Here is a 17,626-nt window from a genome sequence, read left to right as displayed (position 1 = left end):
ATCCAAATATTTTCTTTCAAAATCAAACATTTTAGTTTTTTGTCTGATTAATCATGGCATTTACTGAGCATATGATGACTACCAAATTGCCATAGTGTCTGTAGTGCCCATAGCATTGGCTCTGTGCTATTTAGTCATGGCAGTGTGATCTATAGCACCCATAGCACTTTATAGCACTGGCAGGTACCTCTATAGCAACTGCAGGCAGCTCCATAGCAACCATACAAATTGACATTGCTATGGAACTATGGATGCTATATTGGACTATGTAGTGCTGTATAGTCATGGGATTTTTCTCAGATGTTGGTGAAGAAGAAGATTATGGACAACCAGCCTGAGCTGCACGAACCCTTTCCTGACTGCACATTTTCTGCGATTACCTTCAACCTTGGCAGCTCAGTCGTCACCAAGGACCACCGTGACTCAGCAAACTATGCTGCTGGCCAGTGTGCCGTTCACAGCCTTGGTGACTATGATCATGAGGTCAGCGGTCATATGTGCTTATGGGAACTTGGCCTCTTGGTCGAATTTCCTCCAGGGGGTACCATCTTCTTCCCCAGCGCTGTGGTTCGCCACTGCAACACTATTATCCCTCAAGGTTCAATCCGGCGATCCTAACAATGTATACTGCAGGCTCCCTTTTTAGATGGCACGACTACCAGTTCCAGGATGCCAAGTCCCTGGCAACCTACAATCCAGAGCTGAAGCGTGTTTTAGATACACAGCAGACACATGCATGGGAGGATTGGCTGGCGATATATTCCTTTGCTGGCGATGAGCTCCTCCAGGAGCTTTTGGCCCCCTCCTCTGATATGGTTTAGTTTACTCCCCATGTTATAGACATACATGGACATCTTCAACAGGTATCCCATAGAATGATAACTCGTGTTTGCATATTATACTCAGACAAGAGCAATGTGAGCGTTGAAGCATCTTGATTCATTTTTAGGTCTGTTGAAGACCTTGTACATCAAATGGTATATAGAGTAGGGTAAGTGTAACTAATCGTCCAATGAGACACTCATTGCACTAAGATGACCTGAAGATGAGGCTACGCCCGCACCGCAATGAATAGTCTTGATAGGAAGGATAGGCAGTTTATAGTATGAGCAGTACCTGTTGCATCGATGCTTTTGGGTGAAGCAGAGAAATCCTGATGGGACGTTTCCATCTCCAAAAACATCACCCATAGACCTAGCAAAGATGCATGGTCAGGTTTAGGATGGTGGATTTACTTCACGCCTTACGGATGTGTCATGATCTGTGGATCAGTTAAGAGGTCTCGACCACCTGGATGCACCCATTAGTGTCTGAGCAAGATGCACGCCGATGGACATACCTTGTAGATCCGAGACAAATACTTTCTGACCACTCTTAACCCATTGAACGTGCTGCGAAAACGACAAAAACTCGGCGCGCGTATTCAAGTCCTCGTCAGCAAAGGTGTCAGGAATAGGAACATTGTTGTTAATGTACTTGTAGAAGCCATCTTCAATCGGGATCCACTGTTTGATAAGGAAAATCTTCTCCTGTGGGCCTTGACAAATGGCAAGCATAGCCTCGACGAACTGCATCTTTGGACAGTCCCAGGGCAGAGGGCCAAGATTCTGTTCCTCACGGGCCATAAAGGCATAAACATCGTGAAGAAGGGCAGAACCCCATGCAAGGTTGTTGAGTTCGCCATAGCACTCGCGCAATTCTTTCATCCCATCTAAACGATGTCTCTGCTTCTTATCCAAGACCACATAAACCTGCTTGGCACAGACAGTGCCATGAAGCAACTGGGGAAGAGATCCAGTCCTCACAGACACCTCGGCTTTGTGTGCAGTCTTGAAGGACCCATCGCCGATCTGATTGGCAATGTCGACGACCAAGGTACCCTCGAGCTCCTTGCAGTATTGAAGGAGCATGGAATTGCCTGTGATAGGTACATGATCTTGATGGGAGAGAAGTTGGCTGAGCAAGAGCTTGGGAAGATGATAAAAGCTGACAGATGGATAGAACTTCCTGCCCACTAAGAGAGGACTTAATTCGATTAGAGAAATAGCAGCTGAGAAATCACATACATATGTCACGAAGCTGAACAGGGTCCAGACGCATCTGAGCGCTCAATGCAGCATCAAGTCTGTCCTTATAACGACTCGGGGAGGTGAACAATTCTGCAGTCATCAGCCGCTTGGATGGAGGAGGTGTAGCTGGAGGTGAACCAGGAGGCGAACGAGTGGTGGTCAGTGTTCTTTCAGTCTAGAGGAGTACGCTCAGCATAGACAATAGTATCAAGAATCTGACTCTTACTGATTTCGCCCGCGAGCTGTCTGTGAGAGACTGAATTGGCTCCTGGGAGGGACTCATGTATGTCAAAGTTGGTGATATTCGGCCAGACATTTTGTGTCTTTCTGTTTGGGCCTGATCATCCTAAGGAGCGAGGTAAGTTCTTGGAAGAGAAATGCAATGTAAGAGTGACTCACATAGCTGGCCTCAGAAGTAGACTGTGTCTGTGAGATATGACCTATAATACGATCATACATCTCTTCTTCAACGACGAGCCAGAGAGGAAGCTCAGTATCTGGCTGAAAGCTTTCAACAGCATTCTTGCCCCCTCCTTTCTTCACCAAGAATCGCCAGACAATATTAATATCTGGAGACATTGGGAGGAGGGGCGTAATCTGCTTCTTGTAGTGAACGTTTATAGCATCAAGTTCTAGAGGATAGTTTTCCGACCACTTGTTGTACCGAGGAGCAAGAGCGTGAAAGAGGCATTGCTTGAGCTCTGCTAATCCAATACGTGCAGGGATTGCTGGGACACCGATGCCAATATCCTATGGGAGACGTGATTCATCAAAGTTAGATAAGTCTTATAGAAATGTTGCTGGCATACTCCAATGTTCTCAAGCTTCTGGCTGCTCCCACTACAGACAATTCGACCCATCAAGACAGACGCGTTGAATGTTTCAGACAAGCCGCTAGCATGAGACTGGTATATAGCAAGCTGAGAGCCAAGCTGACCATGCGCTGGGGTGTAGCCAATAGGTGTGCCTGTCACCTGTGCTACCCGAGGGACAGCAGGAAGGACAGCACTGACAGGGTGCAGTGAGTGGATACTCCGTCGGCCTACTTGTGGAGGGATCAAAGAAACTTGGGGCCCAGAAAGTCCATGCGCCGTGCCAATTAGCTGAATAGGAGCTGTTCCTGAGAAGAGTCAACTGGTATAGGGCTGGGAGGTAGCTTTAGAACATACCTTGCCCTCGCTGAGCTGCAGAGACATCTTGATGAATAGCCTCGCTATAGAGTGGAGCACTTGTATGCAACGATGACCACGAGGAAGCTGAAGACAATGTTGTGTGTATAACACGGATGCCTGTCACAATGTGGACTCACTTGCAGCAGCCTTCATTCTATAATACTCTGTACAGGCCACACAGCATATTCTGAACGCTTCGCCAGAACGCGATGAACGAGAGCTGAGCACAGTAGTAAAGGTTGTTTTGCCAGGCTGAAACCGTACAAAGCAACACTGGCAGACCTGGCCACCACAGGTGAAAGTAGCCTGGACTTCCTCAGCTGGATGGTGTCCTGGTGGATCAGGCATGTCGGTGTGTTTGTCGCACAGAATGGTAGAGCAAAACAGGGTGCACGTTCTGATATCGACATACATGGTAAGCCTTATATTAGGTAATGGACCCACTAGACCAATGTGCCACATAATTAATTGTTGCCAAAGATATCCAAAAATTCTGTTGGCGACTCCTTGGTGCAGCGCTTTGCTCAACCTGGTGTCCATGGTCCATGCAGCTATGTCAGCCAGATCAGCCCGGCATCAGCTTCGGCATCAGCTTCGGCACATGCCGGCACGTGGTTATCTGAGCGCGACCATATCGGTCTTCATATGTTTGTATCTTCTTGCTCACAATGAACGCGGATCACCGTGTAGAAGTGATATCAGCGGGCAAGGGAAGGTTTCTCGTAGGATTTTTAAGGTCTCCCATACGTTTATCCCTCTTACATGCACTGGCTCATGATCAGCGACTGGACGCTCAGCAGCTCTCGGCTTGTTCTAGGCGGAGTGTTCAGCCGATATCTCGATTCCGCTCGATCCCACAGCTGGATGTAGAGTACATTCCGGTATTTCACACACGAACTCGCCGGTAAGACGAAGAACACAAGATGAAAACATGACCCATCTAGGATTGGAAGCCAGCGACGATACCGTCGTACGCGGGCTTGCGCACGAAATTCTATCATCAACCTCAGCATCCGTCAAACGTAGCGAACCGCACCAAGGAATACGCACCTCGTCCCAAGGGCAAGCCGCGCCCTGGCCCGAAAACGTCGAAGGCACCCAGGAGTACTTGTCCGTGTAATCCCATATCGTGACGCCGATGCACCCCTCGACGGCGTTGCACGCGCCGATGACGGTCTGGTAGTCCTGCTTCTGCTGCTCGAGCAGCGCGTCCGTCGCGGGCAGCGTCATGCGGATATCGAGCTCGGTGATCGCGAGCTCGATCCCGAGCGCGGTGAACGCCTCGATGTTCGTCTGCAGCGTGCTCGGGAGCTCGCCGACGATGAAGTGGCATTGGAACCCGACGCCGTCGATCGGCACCCCCTGCGACTGCAGCGACTTGATGAGGTTCAGCATCGCGGTTGCCTTGGCGCCGCTGCCCTCGATGTTGTAGTCATTGATGTACAGCTTCGCGTTCGGGTCCGCAGCGCGGGCAGCTTGGAGCGCGAGAGGGACGTAGTCGGTACCGAGGGTGTTGTAGAAGACGTCGGAGCGCCAGGTGCCGTCGTCGTTGAAGGGCTCGTTGATGACATCCCACGAGTCTGATCCAGATGGTTAGGATACGGTCGTATGGATATGACAAACGCTTGCTCACAAATATCGCCTGCCCAGTGACTGACGATGGTGCTGCAGTGCGTCTGCACGATGGAGGTCAGCTCGGCTGCTGTGAAGCTACCGCCGGAGACCTATGCAAGACCAGCAGTGAGCGCCAACTCCAATGGAAAACCCGCAAAATTTCCGCACCCAAGACGGGAGTTGGTTGTACCAGACGCAATTGTGTCCGCGGACGAGTTGGCCATTGGCCTTCGCGAGGTTGACAACTTGGTCTCCGCCGCTGAAGTCGAAGACGCCTTGTTCAGGCTCGGTAGCATCCTATATCCGGAACACGTTCAAATCCGAGCAACATCGTGTGAATGCCAACTCACCCATTTCATACTGTTTCCAGGCGTCAGCTGCATGAATTCGGAAGTTTGGTTCAGGATGGTGACGTAGGCTGTGTCGGTCAACTCTGGATTGTCGGTAGCAGAGCCGAAGTAGGTTTTGCCGGCGGCTTTGGCAGCGACCGCGAGGCCGACAGTCGCCGTTGAAGAAGGTGCGCTGGCAGCGCTGGTGGTTGATGATCCGCCGCTGGGAGCAGTGGTCGCGGTCTGGCGAAATGAGGTCAGTGATGGGTATCGAGAGATAAGTCACGCAGCGATGGCTTACACCGGGGAGGCATTGGCTGTAATAAGAGTTGAGTTCGGTGCACTGTAGGCCCGCGTCGGTTGAGAACGTGCCGCTCCGTCAACGTAAAATCTTACCACTGTGCCGGAAACACATGTTGTTGCACCAGTCCATCCGATACCTCCACCTGCCGTATCGTGAGCTTCGGGCAGGACTGAATGCTGTAGGATGGACATACATTGACCCCACTCTGCGGACTGGGCAGCAGCGTACGACACAAACGCGAAGAGCACCGAGAACGACGCAGAGAACCTCATCCTGAGCGAAGCCGTATGACCGGGTGGGACCTTAGCAGCAGAGCACCTTGCAACATCGCCTTATAACGCGCCCGTGGTTGTAGGAACGACGCGCCAACGGAGGAATGTCGCAAAAACGCCCGACATGTGCGTGCTCCCGTGTACCTAAATGAAGAAGAACCAAGCTGGGGAGCTCGACGGACCGCTGTCAGCGGTGGTCACCATGGCCATGCCCCTTCTCCGGAAGAAGTCCGCGTCACGAGGAAGTAATGGGAGAAGCGCCGGCTTGTGCTCTGTGTTCGGCTCCGACCGCTGGTCCCCCACGTTTCTATTTCCGAAACGAATTCAAAGTATAGACACCGAGGTGCATGTTCAAGTTGAGCTCGAGGCCTCAGCCCTGGATACTTAGTACAAAAAGCGGCGATAGTCTCTACCTGCGCTGGTCCAAGCAATAACCACCCGGCGTGTGCTAGTCACTGCGAGAGGTTGGTGAGATAAGGCGGAGCCAGTCAATGGCTTGAATGTACCCACGAAGTTCGGCAGGGCCGTCAACAAACATGCATACCATGATTTGAGTGAGTGAATATTCTCCATTTTCTTTTCTCCAGCATGACAAGAAATATCTGAATTTAATTTGGTATGTTACACGGCCTCACGAATCGTTTTGCTGCGCATTAGCAAGCAAGTGAAGTTCAGGACTGGAATCCCGCCACGATGCCATCATATGCGGGCTTGCGAAGGAGATTCTACGCGGTAATACCGAAGTCAGCTCTTTCATGGTCCAACAGAGCGATATTGTGTGAACATACTGCGTCCCAAGGGCATGCGGCGCCTTGGCCGGAGAACGTCGACGGCACCCAGCTGTACTTGTCAGTGTAATCCCAGATAGTGACCCCAATGCATCCCGTGACGGCTTTGCAGGCGGAGATGACGGTCTGATAATCTTTCTTCTGTTGAGCAAGGAGGGCATCCGTAGCGGGGAGGGTCATGCGGATATCGAGCTCGGTGATGGCCACCTCGATGCCGAGAGCAGTGAACGCTTCCAGATTTGCCTGAATCGTCGACGGAAGGGCACCGACGATGAAGTGACCCTGAAACCTGAGAGAGGGTCACGATCAGCTTTAGAGGGTGGAAAGTGAGGTCCAACTCCAGGCTAACCCGACGCCATCAATCGGTACACCATCGGCCTGAAGCTGCTTGACGAGGTTCAGCATGGCTGTGGCCTTAGCGCCGCTTCCTTCAATGTTGTAGTCATTGATGTACAGTTTAGCGGCAGGATCAGCAGCGCGAGCGGCTTTGAGGGCGATAGAAACGTAGGTCGTGTTCAAGGTGTTGTAGAAGACGTCCGTGCGCCAGGTACCGTCATCGTTGAAGGGCTCGTTGATCACGTCCCACGAATCTAGTGAAGTGTAACTTAGAGAGATCATGCAGGACTAGATCTGAGAACAGCACGCACAGCTACAAACGAATGTTCAGCGCGACGTCTATGGGAGCGAATGTGTGATACTGACATTTGCCCTTTCCAGTGGCTGACAATCGTGCTGCAATGGGTTTCGACGATGGACGCCAATGCAGTCGCATTGAAATTACCAGAGCTGACCCAAGAGGGCAGCTGATTATGCCAGACACAGTTGTGCCCTGTGTTGATGGTCAGAGCGTTACTGATGGAAACCGGGACAAGATACTGACCTCTGACCAGCTGGCCATTCGCCTTGGCAAGGTTGACGACAGTATCTCCGCCGGCGAAGGAGAACGTGCCTTGGGAGGGCTCCGTAGCATCCTGAGAGTACGTTAGCTTGAAGTTTGTCAATATGAAAACTTGCGGCCGCCAACCCATTTCATGCTGTTTCCTGGCGTGATCTGGCCGAATTCCGTGCTATCGCTCAGGATAGCCACATAGGCTGTGTCGGTGAGTTCTGCAAGTAAAACCAGCGTGTCAGACAACGTAACATAGGCGTAATGAGTGCGTTTACCGGGATTATCGGTGGCCGAGCCCAAGTAAAGTTTCCCGGCAGCTTTGGCGGCAACATTAAGGCCGATATTCGCTGTCGATGCCGGAGCACTACTGGTTGATGTAGTCGCAACCGTAGAAGTAGTACCGCTGGTCGTCGACGTCCCAACCGAAGTCGCGGAAGCAGTCTAGAGGAGAGATTAGCCTCCATGTTCCATCCAGAAGGAGCATGTGGAGGTTTACACTTGGAAGGCATTGGCTATAATAATCGTTCTGGTAGGTGCACTGTACGAAGCGATACCCTTAGTTTAGAGGTTCTGGCGGCATTCGCGAGATGCTCACCACACTTCCGGAAACGCAGGTAGTAGCGCCGGTCCAACCTGACATCACATTCAATTAGTGCCAGTCCCGAACGAAGAGCTGCGCCGAACCTATCCCCCCGCCTGTGAAATATCGGTTATCAACAACAATCATCATGCACAAAGGTAACTAGATCTACACACATTGGCCCCACACAGCGGACTGGGCCGCGGCGAATGACACGAACGCCAGAAGCACGCCGAAGGAGGTAGCAAGTTGCAGCATGACTAAATTGAACTGAATTGAGGGACCCTCGCGATGCCGATCTCTATGCGCCGATCGCTCTTTAAAGCGACTCTAGTAAGTCGACGTGGCGGTCTTCCGGGGTATAGTCGCGAAAGGGCCTACGCATGTGAGTTGCAGGTGCCGAGCTTCCGAGCGGGCGAAGGTGCAATTCCGTAATCATGATACCCCACCCATACTACCGGAAGAAGCTCGCATCATAAGAAGATGCGGATCCACGGAATATTGCGAAAGACCTATGGATACAACTAGTCAGTTTTAGCGCGATCGAGAATCCCATTTTGCTACCTACTTTAGACCAGGGCATGAGCAGTGACGTGTTGGATGTAACACCATGTACTCATAGCATTCTGCGATTGAAGAGGGGAACATGATTCATGCAACGGGGATGAGATCGGCAGATTATCGGAGTCGTCCTGGAAGGGAAATGTTCGGGTCATAGAGTCGATGTCGCGCTCTATTCGCCTTGTCGAGGTAGCTATGACCATGAGTTCCGGTCTTATGACCGTAGGCGTCTAGTGATCTACCTCGGACTTCACGGTAAGAATTTTTGTGGTGGGAATGACTATCCAGGGCGGTACGGTCTGTGATGAGGGTATGTGACGTTTGCACAGATTTGCCTGGACCGAAGAAAGCATGTCTCAGGACAGTTTCTTGAGTGACCACGAATGGATCGTATCGTTCTATCGAAGTACAAGCATGTGGATATAGGTTCGCTGAAGAGACATACGGCAAAATAGATGTAGGTTCCACCTCGTCCCAACCTAGATCCTCCCAGCATCTCTCGACGAATCATGAGCATCAGCTGAAGCGATGCCTCCCAGTCGATGAATGCCGGTCAAACGAACCTAACCCGAGACAAGAAGGAGATCCAGCGCATGATTGCACCTTGGGTCAGTCTAGGGGACGGGAACGCGGACAAGGAAACGGAAAGCTTGCACCGAGCCCGAACTTTTGTGTCCCCATGATTGTTCGAAGGAAAGCGTAAAGGGAGCAATTGCAATTTTATGGGGACCGCGCGGCCTTCTCACGATCACACGACCGTGTCAAGCCTCCAACGCGCGCCTTGCCTCCAACCGTCGCAGACTCCGAGGGTCAACGCAGTGGACTCCAACTTCATAAAACGACTGTCAGGAACACTCTCCGGGCGGTTCAGGCGCATTCAGTAGAATACTACGGACACGCGTCCTCTGGACCTTACGTTGATTGAGCACTATCGCTTAGCCGAAGCATTCAAAGCATTCGTGCATGCTTGCTTTGCGGCAATGCTCGAACGCGAAAGAAGATTCATATGGCGGCTGAAGTACAGGTACTAATAGTATCAAACGCTCCGCTCATGCTGTCTCTTCCAAAGCCGCCGACAGTAGTTCCTCGCAACCCTCCATCGGCTATGTTTGCGATGCTGCATGTTCGTAAGCAGTCAAATGCTGTAACAAAATCGTAGGATCGCTTACCTTATGCGCAGCAGCAGCCGCCTTTCCCGATGCAAGGGCACGGGTCAATCAAGCACTTCGGCACAGGCGCAGGCTTAGGCTCGGGAGCTGCGAAGGCGATTGTGGCGAGCGTGGCAAGGGCGACGACGACGACCGTGAAACGCATGGTGTGTGTATGATCGTGCTTTGCGGGTGAGCAAGGTGAGTGCGATGGGCCTGCTATCTCCCTTGCCTTGCAGCTCGCATTTATACGCGTGCTTCCTTTCACGAACCAGTGCTGCTTGTCATCCTTGCCGCGATAAGCGCGAGTACCATTTGACGAAAGTACCTGAGCGCTCGTAGATCGCGCATCAGTGATGGCGGCACCGCTTCCAATACGGGTGCGTCACTTTCCATGGGCGTCCCACGAGCGTACCTGGCTCCGGATTGTTCGTGATGCCTATCTGAACGGCGTATTTTATAGGCGGTTGCGATTCTCCGTTGCACATGGAGCGGGAGCGAATTTGATGCGAAATGAATATCGCATCTGCATGACGTCGCATGATTCGAATTGCCCGTTCACATGCGGAGTGTAGCCTGGTAGAGCGGCGCTGCCAATTGATACACCTCTGACGCCAGCGAGCGCAACGGATTCAAGGAATTGACGTGGCAAGCAAACATAAATTCTCGAAGTGAGGCCACCGAAAGTAACCTTGAGTCACTGACCGTCAGTGTCTGTCGTCTTTTCAGAGAGTTTTGGGACTCAACACGCTTCACTCTGCTCTGAGCTATGCTGAATGCGATAACTGCGAGCCCATCGTGTGCGAATACACAAGCATTATACTCGCAATTGCGTAGACACGCCTACTAACCCTCAATTACTCTATTCACTGTTGATCCGGTATGTGCACGACGTTCGGCGTGACCCTCGGTAGCATTAACCACGCTGCACATTGTCATCATCTCGACGCTATTCCTGAGGACAGGAAGCTGACCTTTTCAGTCACAACAGCAAGCTGGTTGCCCAGCACAGACGCAAGGGAAGATGTCGCAGTGTGCTTCTGGCTCTGCCTCGGGCTCGGGCTCGGGGGCAGCGTGCGTAATGCCCAGGACAGCAGCGAGGAATACGACAGCACCGACGAAGTTAGTCAAGCGCATAGTAAGTTGTTTGGCTCCTGATGAGGTTGAAATGTTCAGAACTGCGTCGTTATATAGTCTTCCAAACTCCCCCGACGGTGACGGAGCCGCAGTTAGTCTCAAGGTCGCCTACGGAGGTGATACTATCCTGAGACTAACTGTACTCTTCTGATGGATTCTGGTGAGTGCCGCTTAAAGCAGCCACGGAGAACCACTGAGAGATTGCACCTGCACCCCTTGTGATGTCTTGACTGGGCCGCCAGCAGTCAGTATACAATCGATCCGGTTCTGCATAACGCGAGCTGACGACCCGAAGGGATACTGCTGGCCTATCCTATCCACTTGGAACGGAGTATCATGCGTCCACGGCACGACTTTTCTCCATGAGTCAATCGCATCAAGTGACCCGGATGACATAGTGCTATGGACCAGCTGAGACGGACCGTCAGTCCGTAGTTTAGGTGAAGATTTTTGATTGTTCAAGGTTGTTGACCCGGGAGATGGAGAGACCATAGAGTCCGGCGTGGCGTAGTAGATACCATCATAATCAAATCATGCGTGAATATGCCTGGATTGAGCTTGCTGCGATCACCTGCAAGCGACACCACAATAAGCCCTGCGGTAGTCGTTATCAGGTGTACACGAGAGCACAGATTGCCGAAGACTCCACATGATCCGGTTTCCATTCAGGAGCGCCGATGCCTCGCTTGTCGCCGGTGTATGGTGGGCTGGCCGATTATAGAGCGGAATTGGATCGGTGTCCCGAAAGCCGTTACTGTCGGCGGCAAAATTGAGGGCCTCAGATAGAGCTCAACTTAACAGCAGGTCGCAGTTACAGCATCCAGGATCAGGCCGAAGGAGTACCAACGAGCGAGTCATCGTCGGATGTTCTGTAAACGACAGCCAGTACTGGTCAAACATGAGACGGCGTGTCAAGAGGAAGACATGGTATTTCTAACCACGTCGCTGGCCGCAACTTGAACGTAAGAAGCGAGCAGAGGGGACGTTGTCATCGAGGAATGCTGCTGGGGAGACGCCCTCGTCAAGGCGCGGGCTGGCATCTTATACGAAGATTCATACGGTGGTGAGCAAATTCTGCACGGAATTGCGTCAGCCCACTGCATCGCCGGGTCGCATTCCACCGGCACATTCGCGAACTCAGAAAATCTTGACATAGTCGGTTCATATAGTTCCATTGCATGCAGTGCTTCGTGGGCTGGTCACCGGAAGTTTTGGGAGCTGTATAGTAATCGTGACCGTCTGGTACATCCATCCGCATTCCCCCCAGGCACCAAGACAGTCCTCCCAAGACACCCTTTTCTTCGCCGCACGAGCAAATGGCCACGTTAACAACGAGCGTCGTGTCGGTCAAATGCATGAAAAAGGCAGTGCAGTATACACATACCTCAGGCGCAGCAGCAGCTGGGCTCACCAATGCAAGTGCACGGGAAGATAGCGCATATTGGTTTTGCAACCGGCTCGGGTGCTGCGTAGGCAGCAGCGACGAGAGCGGCGACGGCGACGAAGATGGTAGTGAAGCGCATGGTGTTGAGGATGTCGGCGGGTTGCAAACGGTGTAGATGACAGGAGCGCAAATGGCATTATATATATACTTAGGACAAGTCCATGTGAACCTTCCCCGACGGACGCGCAAGGGCTCCTTGGGCCGTCAAAGTCGCAATGATCGCAGCGTCGTTGGCTTCAAGCGGTACTGATGCCGATCCTTTTCGGTCTCTGATACGCCGAGCGGCTCGGTGATTGTTGAGCCAATATGTAATGACAAAAGAAAAAAAAGAGGACGTGGGTCTGTTCCGGTGTTCCTGCAGGATGCATGCGTGCTGCGTGCACGGGCCGATTCAACTAGAGATTGTGTTTGCTTCCGGATGCAGCACCCGACCAACATCCCCGATAAGAGCATCCATCTAGAAGAACAGGGACAGGACCGTAGCAACTGAGTTTATCGGGGGACCAGCGGCGAAGCTGCGATTTGCAAGCTTTGTACGCCCGCAAGGGAGTGGATGATGACAGACGTTGTCACAATCTGACGTCCTGCAGATTGCTGTACGAAGGGTCCCCGAGTCTGGCCATTTTCTGAGCGACGCGGTGCACAGGCCTAAGGTAGGATGAAAGCTCGAGAGACCAGGTAAACGCAGTCAAGAAACAAGCGCTGGGGCAGGTGAGTGTAAGTTAACACTAATGCCAATACATAACGCCATATCTTACTCGTAGTTCGCACGGCTAATGGACGGACAGGTTTCACAACTCCGTTCACTGAACAATCAGGGGATCTATCATTTCTGAAACTACTCTCTGTCTTTTTCAAACTTGACAGAGGTCCTAGCATGGCCAGAATACCAGAGCCTGATTCAGTGCAGCCGGGGTCGCCGGAAATCACGCGCTTCGGCGCTTGCTACTTACGACCCTGTAGCGCGGTAACAACCTTCATACGGTCTCGTCCCCACCCTCTGACTTGTTCTCTCAAAAAGAAACACCCGATTTCGGGATCATCGTGCTGTACCAACTTCACGTCATGCCTCGCACGTCAAAGGCGATCAATCCATCGAATCTGAGCGACTCGGTACTAGGCTGCTTTGCGATAGTGCCGCCTTCAGAGACACTGGATCATCTGGTTCGGTATTTGAGTACATGGAGCGGTAGCGAGTGAGTGCTTCTCCGAAACAATCCCTGCTTGCTTCATCTGACCGGCAGTAAAGTAAACTATTCATGGTGCGCCCTCTGCCAGTCCCGCGAACGTCAGAGCTGAGGCGAGGGTCAACTCCAGGTCATCCAATACGCGGTCAAGCTTTTGGTGCCCCTGCTTGAGATACGTGCCAGATTCCAACATCGCGTCGGATTGCGGAAGGCGCCGCAGAGCGCTCACGCGCCTGGCTTGAACAAGCTTGCAAGCATCATCGGAGATGCAAGGACGCTGTGGAGAATCTGGGGTATGAAAGCTTCGCACTTATTCTCTTGGATCCGAATTGAAGTCGGTTTCCAGGCCTCCTTCCTATCTTCCAATGGCTGATATCTCTCGAACGAAACCCACCCCCGACTCGCAAGCTCCTCACCATCGAGCGCTTACAAGGGTGGAGTATGCTCGCTTATTATCCTCTGGAGCACATATCCTATCTCGCCTCTCACTCCATCATTCCTACCACTATACCTGCGCTGTCTTCTATTCTCCCGCTCTGGCTGCTGAGGTCGAAGTCCGCCAGACGCACAATGAAGCTGGACGTGAACAGGTTGAGCCTATGGTCGTGTCGTTTCTGGGCGTTGTACGTGATGCTCCAATTCGCCCATTTGAGGGAGGACAGGCAACTTTTGTTGGCGAAGGAGCGTACTCTGGGCAAGGCGAAGGGAAAGGCGGGAATGGGGGCAGCCGAACGCACCGAGGTACGACAACGGTGGGATGCGTACTGGAATGAGCTAGTGGTGAACCTTGGGTACCTTCCTCTGACGATTCATTGGTGCGTTATGCTCTCTCTTCCTCCTGGATGGCATAGCTTACCACCGTAATTGTGTCTAGGTCTCTCGAGGGAGGCCTATATCAGAATGAGGTACGCTGCTGGAGCCCAGTCGCTCGCCAATTCGTGCTGACAAGCTGCGTTACCATAGACGTGGTCGGCTGTGTTCGGTCTCATCGCTGCCGTGGCATCATTCCGTAGCGGCTGGAAAGCCACGGCCTTACACCAACTTCCGCCAGCGGAGGAGCCGCTGGTAGAGCCACTTGCTGCGGTGAACGAGACTGTGCTTCCGTCAATGGCTTCGCCGGGATCCCTGCTCGATGTGCCGGGAACACCGGAGGATAGTAGTACTTAGCGACGAGGAGGGTAGCAGCGACCCAGGATTATCACTCCTGTTTTCACCGTTATGTCTGCGGACGGCGCTTTCCGCGTACTGTACTACAGTACTACTCATATATCCAGCTTACCAGGCCTATTGAGTGACCACAAGTCGGGGCGTGAGAATGTCATGTTTTCGACTGTGAGGGCTTCGAGTCCGCATCTAATCTCGGTCCTCTTGACTCACCTTTATCCCGCGCATGACTCCTCGACTCTTTGGCAGCGTGACGCCTTGTATATAGCGGTCGCTGCAACCGTTCCGAATCGAGCTTTGTACATACCTACGCCTCAGTCAGTAACACCGCCAAACCTGGAAACATGGTGAGTGTTTCGTGCAATGATCGAGTACCGTCAGCCTGAACATCCGAAGGGAACAACTGTCTGTGCCGAGTGTGGAGGCTCGGTCATCGAGTATGACGCAGCAGCAGGCAACGGGTTCTGCGTCGCGTGTGGAACGGTCGTTGAGGAGAACACGATAGTCTCCGAAGTTACGTTTGGGGAGACTTCATCGGGTGCAGCGATGGTCCAGGGCTCATATGTCGCTCAAGGAGCAAGTGAGGAAAGATTTGTTCCGCCATGGTGCATCACTAACTTATTCTCTAATAGCGCGCGCTAGGATGGGCGGGTTTTTCGGGAACCGAGGCGGAGATGGGGAGTCTAGGGAACAAACCATAGCAAATGGTGAGTAGACCGCACTCCAAATGGGCTCTTGTATCTCATTGTGGGGCGCAGCCAGCAGGAAAATTCAAAGCGTTGCTGGTATCTTACGTTTGTCCGAGTCCATCTGCCATGCGGCGACGCGTCTCTACACCCTTGCGGTGGAACACAAGTTCACAAAGGGCCGAAAAAGCATGAACGTGGTGGCTGTCTGTCTATATGTCGCGTGCAGACAGAAGGAGACTCGGAACTACATGCTTATCGACTTTTCGGACCTACTTCAGGCAAGCGTGCCCCTTGTTTGCACATCCTTTCCTTACATCGTTACTCTCGCAGGTCAATGTCTTCGAACTCGGACACACGTACCTTCAGCTTGTCCAGACCCTCAACTTGCGCCTCCCGCTGGTCGACCCTTCTCACTACATCTCGCGTTTCGCGGCGTTGTTGGAGTTCGGTGAGGAGACGCATCAAGTTGCGACAGACGCCGTCCGCCTCGTGCAACGATTTGACCGCGATTGGATGACGCGGGGACGACGGCCTGCCGGGATCTGTGGCGCAGCGCTGCTGCTCGCCGCGCGCATGAACAATTTCCGGAGAAGCATCGAAGAGATTGTCCAGGTCGTCAAGATTGCGGACGTCACCCTGAGGAAGCGGATGGAGGAATTTAGGAAGACGCCAAGTGGCGAATTGACGTTGGCGGATTTCCGGACCGTATGGCTAGAGGAGGAGGTTGATCCGCCGGCCTACACAAAGGGACGCGAGAAGGAGAAGAAAGAACGGGACGAAAGGGAACGAGAAGAATGCGGAGAGCTCGCGGAAGGGCAGGAAAAAACGGCAAAGGCAACGAAGCGGAAGAAGAAGCGGAAGCGCGGAGAAGACGAGGAGCAGGGCCAGCCTGCGGGGAACGACGGGCGGGAAGGCGAGCAAGAACTCAGTTCCGAACCCGCACAGCCAGTGATTGATCCCTCGTTATTGAACGAGGGCATCCTTGCCGGGACTCATGAACCCCCGCGTGAGCAACCATTGTTCATACCAGATGAAACAGAGGCAACTGCACAGGATTCCATCGATGCGGACGATGTCACAGGCAACAGCATCGATCCTGCACTTCTCGACCCCGATGCGACCTTGGTACCGAATCCCATTCCTACCAGTACAGCGGAGTCGCCGACTCCGACCTTGCCGGTCGATATCGCGATTGCCAGTACCGAGAAAGACCCTCTAGAGGAACAGCTGGACGAAGCCCTCGCAGAAGAGCTCAACTCTTTCCTTGGGAACGCCCAAAGCACGTCTTTGGCTGAAGCCTTGAGCGAAGCCGAGCAAAGACGACGAGCTCAGCTCACCGTCGTAGATGAGCTTCAAGGTTTAGACGAGGAGGAACTCGATCAATTCATCATGACAGAGGAAGAGGTGAAGATCAGAGAGCGGGTGTGGGTGGAGTTGAACAAGGATTATCTCGAGGCCATCGCAGGTACGTATTCGATAGTTTCGCCCGCCGCGCCCAAATTTGCAGTGGCTGAGTGGCATGTCGGTGTAGCAAAAGGCCTCCTAAATGATTCTGGACGGGATGCAGCCAAGAGTCGCAAGGTTCGTACCACGCTCGAAGCATCTTTTTCGCCTTTTTCCGTCGTTTTCGTGTTTCGTCCTTTCATTGCATTGCTGCATTCCGACTTATCACGTATCGCCCAACAGCGCCGCAAGGCAAACAACAAGCCTCGAGATGCGTCCACACCTCACGGAAGTACCGCGGCGGAGTCCGCCAGGAACCTCGTGAAGAAAAATCCCAAATTCAGCAAGCGTATCAATTACGATGCTCTCAAAGACTTGTTCATAGACGAGGATAACAAACTCGACATAGCCTTCGCAGAAGGCAGAGAGAACGATAACCTTTATACCATGCCGGGCGAGGAAGACGCGGAGGGGATGGAGGTCGTGGAGGAGGAAGGCGGTGGAGTGGGTATGGCTCAGGTTGGGAAGAGTAAGCGTGCTCCGGGACGGCTAGAAGAGGGTAATCCGTCAACGACTCTCGGCACTGACGGTGGTGCTGCTGGCGATTACGATGCAGAGGGCGACGAAACTGAAGGACTCGCGGAGGGGGTGTGGGAAGATGCATACGAACAAGAAGTGTAATATCTCCTATGTTTCGTGTTGTCGTTTGCTTCGTGTAACAGGATTGTTGTCTGTATCGGCCGTATATGGGTGCAGCTATTAAATGAGCTGTAAGCTACCCGTATAGAATCAAATCGGGACGAGCGGAAAGGCCGCGTCGATCATCGTGCTGGCGT

General features: G+C 52.6%; 7 protein-coding genes across 7 annotated transcripts; 4 read left to right on the top strand and 3 right to left on the bottom strand.

Annotated features, from left to right (window-relative positions):
- Nucleotides 1–300: 300 nt before the first annotated feature.
- On the top strand, nt 301–618 carry PUNSTDRAFT_66701 (uncharacterized protein; the record flags this gene model as incomplete). The annotated part of the gene is made up of 1 exon (XM_007383245.1): nt 301–618. The coding sequence occupies one exon, from the start codon at nt 301–303 to the stop codon at nt 616–618; it is 318 nt and encodes a 105-aa protein (XP_007383307.1).
- A 625-nt stretch (nt 619–1,243) lies between these two features.
- Nucleotides 1,244–3,589, bottom strand: PUNSTDRAFT_44215 (uncharacterized protein; the record flags this gene model as incomplete). The annotated part of the gene is made up of 8 exons (XM_007383244.1): nt 1,244–1,290; nt 1,340–1,918; nt 2,067–2,244; nt 2,296–2,415; nt 2,469–2,819; nt 2,879–3,043; nt 3,239–3,282; nt 3,379–3,589. 8 exons carry the CDS (start codon nt 3,587–3,589, stop codon nt 1,244–1,246), a joined length of 1,695 nt encoding a protein of 564 aa, XP_007383306.1.
- Nucleotides 3,590–4,059: 470 nt separating this feature from the next.
- On the bottom strand, nt 4,060–5,944 carry PUNSTDRAFT_143383 (endo-1,4-beta-xylanase C precursor). Its single transcript, XM_007383243.1, has 8 exons — nt 5,682–5,944; nt 5,581–5,630; nt 5,486–5,527; nt 5,206–5,427; nt 5,024–5,152; nt 4,875–4,965; nt 4,292–4,821; nt 4,060–4,235 (listed from the first exon to the last, which is right to left on the bottom strand). Exons 1-8 carry the CDS (start codon nt 5,758–5,760, stop codon nt 4,182–4,184), a joined length of 1,197 nt encoding a protein of 398 aa, XP_007383305.1. The 5' UTR covers nt 5,761–5,944; the 3' UTR covers nt 4,060–4,181.
- Nucleotides 5,945–6,057: 113 nt separating this feature from the next.
- PUNSTDRAFT_52135 (endo-1,4-beta-xylanase A precursor) lies at nt 6,058–8,720 on the bottom strand. The gene is made up of 14 exons (XM_007383242.1): nt 8,586–8,720; nt 8,399–8,529; nt 8,194–8,334; nt 8,122–8,133; nt 8,033–8,070; nt 7,934–7,975; nt 7,713–7,878; nt 7,573–7,655; nt 7,429–7,519; nt 7,249–7,377; nt 6,898–7,138; nt 6,549–6,837; nt 6,267–6,485; nt 6,058–6,215 (listed from the first exon to the last, which is right to left on the bottom strand). The coding sequence occupies exons 3-13, from the start codon at nt 8,273–8,275 to the stop codon at nt 6,432–6,434; spliced, it is 1,227 nt and encodes a 408-aa protein (XP_007383304.1). The 5' UTR covers nt 8,276–8,334; nt 8,399–8,529; nt 8,586–8,720; the 3' UTR covers nt 6,058–6,215; nt 6,267–6,431.
- An 864-nt stretch (nt 8,721–9,584) lies between these two features.
- Nucleotides 9,585–9,905, top strand: PUNSTDRAFT_113306 (uncharacterized protein; the record flags this gene model as incomplete). The annotated part of the gene is made up of 2 exons (XM_007383241.1): nt 9,585–9,701; nt 9,759–9,905. 2 exons carry the CDS (start codon nt 9,585–9,587, stop codon nt 9,903–9,905), a joined length of 264 nt encoding a protein of 87 aa, XP_007383303.1.
- A 3,402-nt stretch (nt 9,906–13,307) lies between these two features.
- Nucleotides 13,308–14,773, top strand: PUNSTDRAFT_102011 (uncharacterized protein). Its single transcript, XM_007383240.1, has 6 exons — nt 13,308–13,503; nt 13,557–13,569; nt 13,625–13,787; nt 13,841–14,309; nt 14,369–14,399; nt 14,458–14,773. The coding sequence occupies exons 1-6, from the start codon at nt 13,373–13,375 to the stop codon at nt 14,659–14,661; spliced, it is 1,011 nt and encodes a 336-aa protein (XP_007383302.1). The 5' UTR covers nt 13,308–13,372; the 3' UTR covers nt 14,662–14,773.
- A 134-nt stretch (nt 14,774–14,907) lies between these two features.
- PUNSTDRAFT_102010 (cyclin-like protein) lies at nt 14,908–17,471 on the top strand (the record flags this gene model as incomplete). The annotated part of the gene is made up of 7 exons (XM_007383239.1): nt 14,908–15,005; nt 15,055–15,238; nt 15,291–15,365; nt 15,417–15,631; nt 15,678–16,275; nt 16,585–16,826; nt 17,034–17,471. The coding sequence occupies exons 1-7, from the start codon at nt 15,003–15,005 to the stop codon at nt 17,469–17,471; spliced, it is 1,755 nt and encodes a 584-aa protein (XP_007383301.1). The 5' UTR covers nt 14,908–15,002.
- Between the last annotated feature and the right edge of the window lie 155 nt (nt 17,472–17,626).

This window comes from Punctularia strigosozonata (assembly GCF_000264995.1).
Source record: "Punctularia strigosozonata HHB-11173 SS5 unplaced genomic scaffold PUNSTscaffold_5, whole genome shotgun sequence".
Taxonomy (NCBI): Eukaryota; Fungi; Basidiomycota; class Agaricomycetes; order Corticiales; family Punctulariaceae; genus Punctularia; species Punctularia strigosozonata.
The sequence above is the reverse complement of the archived record's forward strand: the minus strand, read 5'-3'. Positions and strand labels throughout refer to the sequence as shown.

Coding starts and splice junctions, on each gene's coding strand:
- PUNSTDRAFT_52135 (XM_007383242.1), bottom strand. CDS start 8,275: ATGCTGCAACTTGCTACCTCCTTCGGCGTGCTTCTGGCGTTCGTGTCA. Junction 7,378..7,428: donor GAATGGCCAGCTGGTCAGAG/GTCAGTATCTTG, acceptor CCATCAACACAG/GGCACAACTGTGTCTGGCAT. Junction 7,139..7,248: donor CCACTGGAAAGGGCAAATGT/CAGTATCACACA, acceptor ACACTTCACTAG/ATTCGTGGGACGTGATCAAC.
- PUNSTDRAFT_102011 (XM_007383240.1), top strand. CDS start 13,373: ATGCCTCGCACGTCAAAGGCGATCAATCCATCGAATCTGAGCGACTCG. Junction 14,310..14,368: donor CTTCCTCTGACGATTCATTG/GTGCGTTATGCT, acceptor AATTGTGTCTAG/GTCTCTCGAGGGAGGCCTAT. Junction 14,400..14,457: donor GAGGCCTATATCAGAATGAG/GTACGCTGCTGG, acceptor GCGTTACCATAG/ACGTGGTCGGCTGTGTTCGG.
- PUNSTDRAFT_143383 (XM_007383243.1), bottom strand. CDS start 5,760: ATGAGGTTCTCTGCGTCGTTCTCGGTGCTCTTCGCGTTTGTGTCGTAC. Junction 5,528..5,580: donor CATGTGTTTCCGGCACAGTG/GTAAGATTTTAC, acceptor GCGGGCCTACAG/TGCACCGAACTCAACTCTTA. Junction 4,966..5,023: donor ACAACCAACTCCCGTCTTGG/GTGCGGAAATTT, acceptor GGTCTTGCATAG/GTCTCCGGCGGTAGCTTCAC.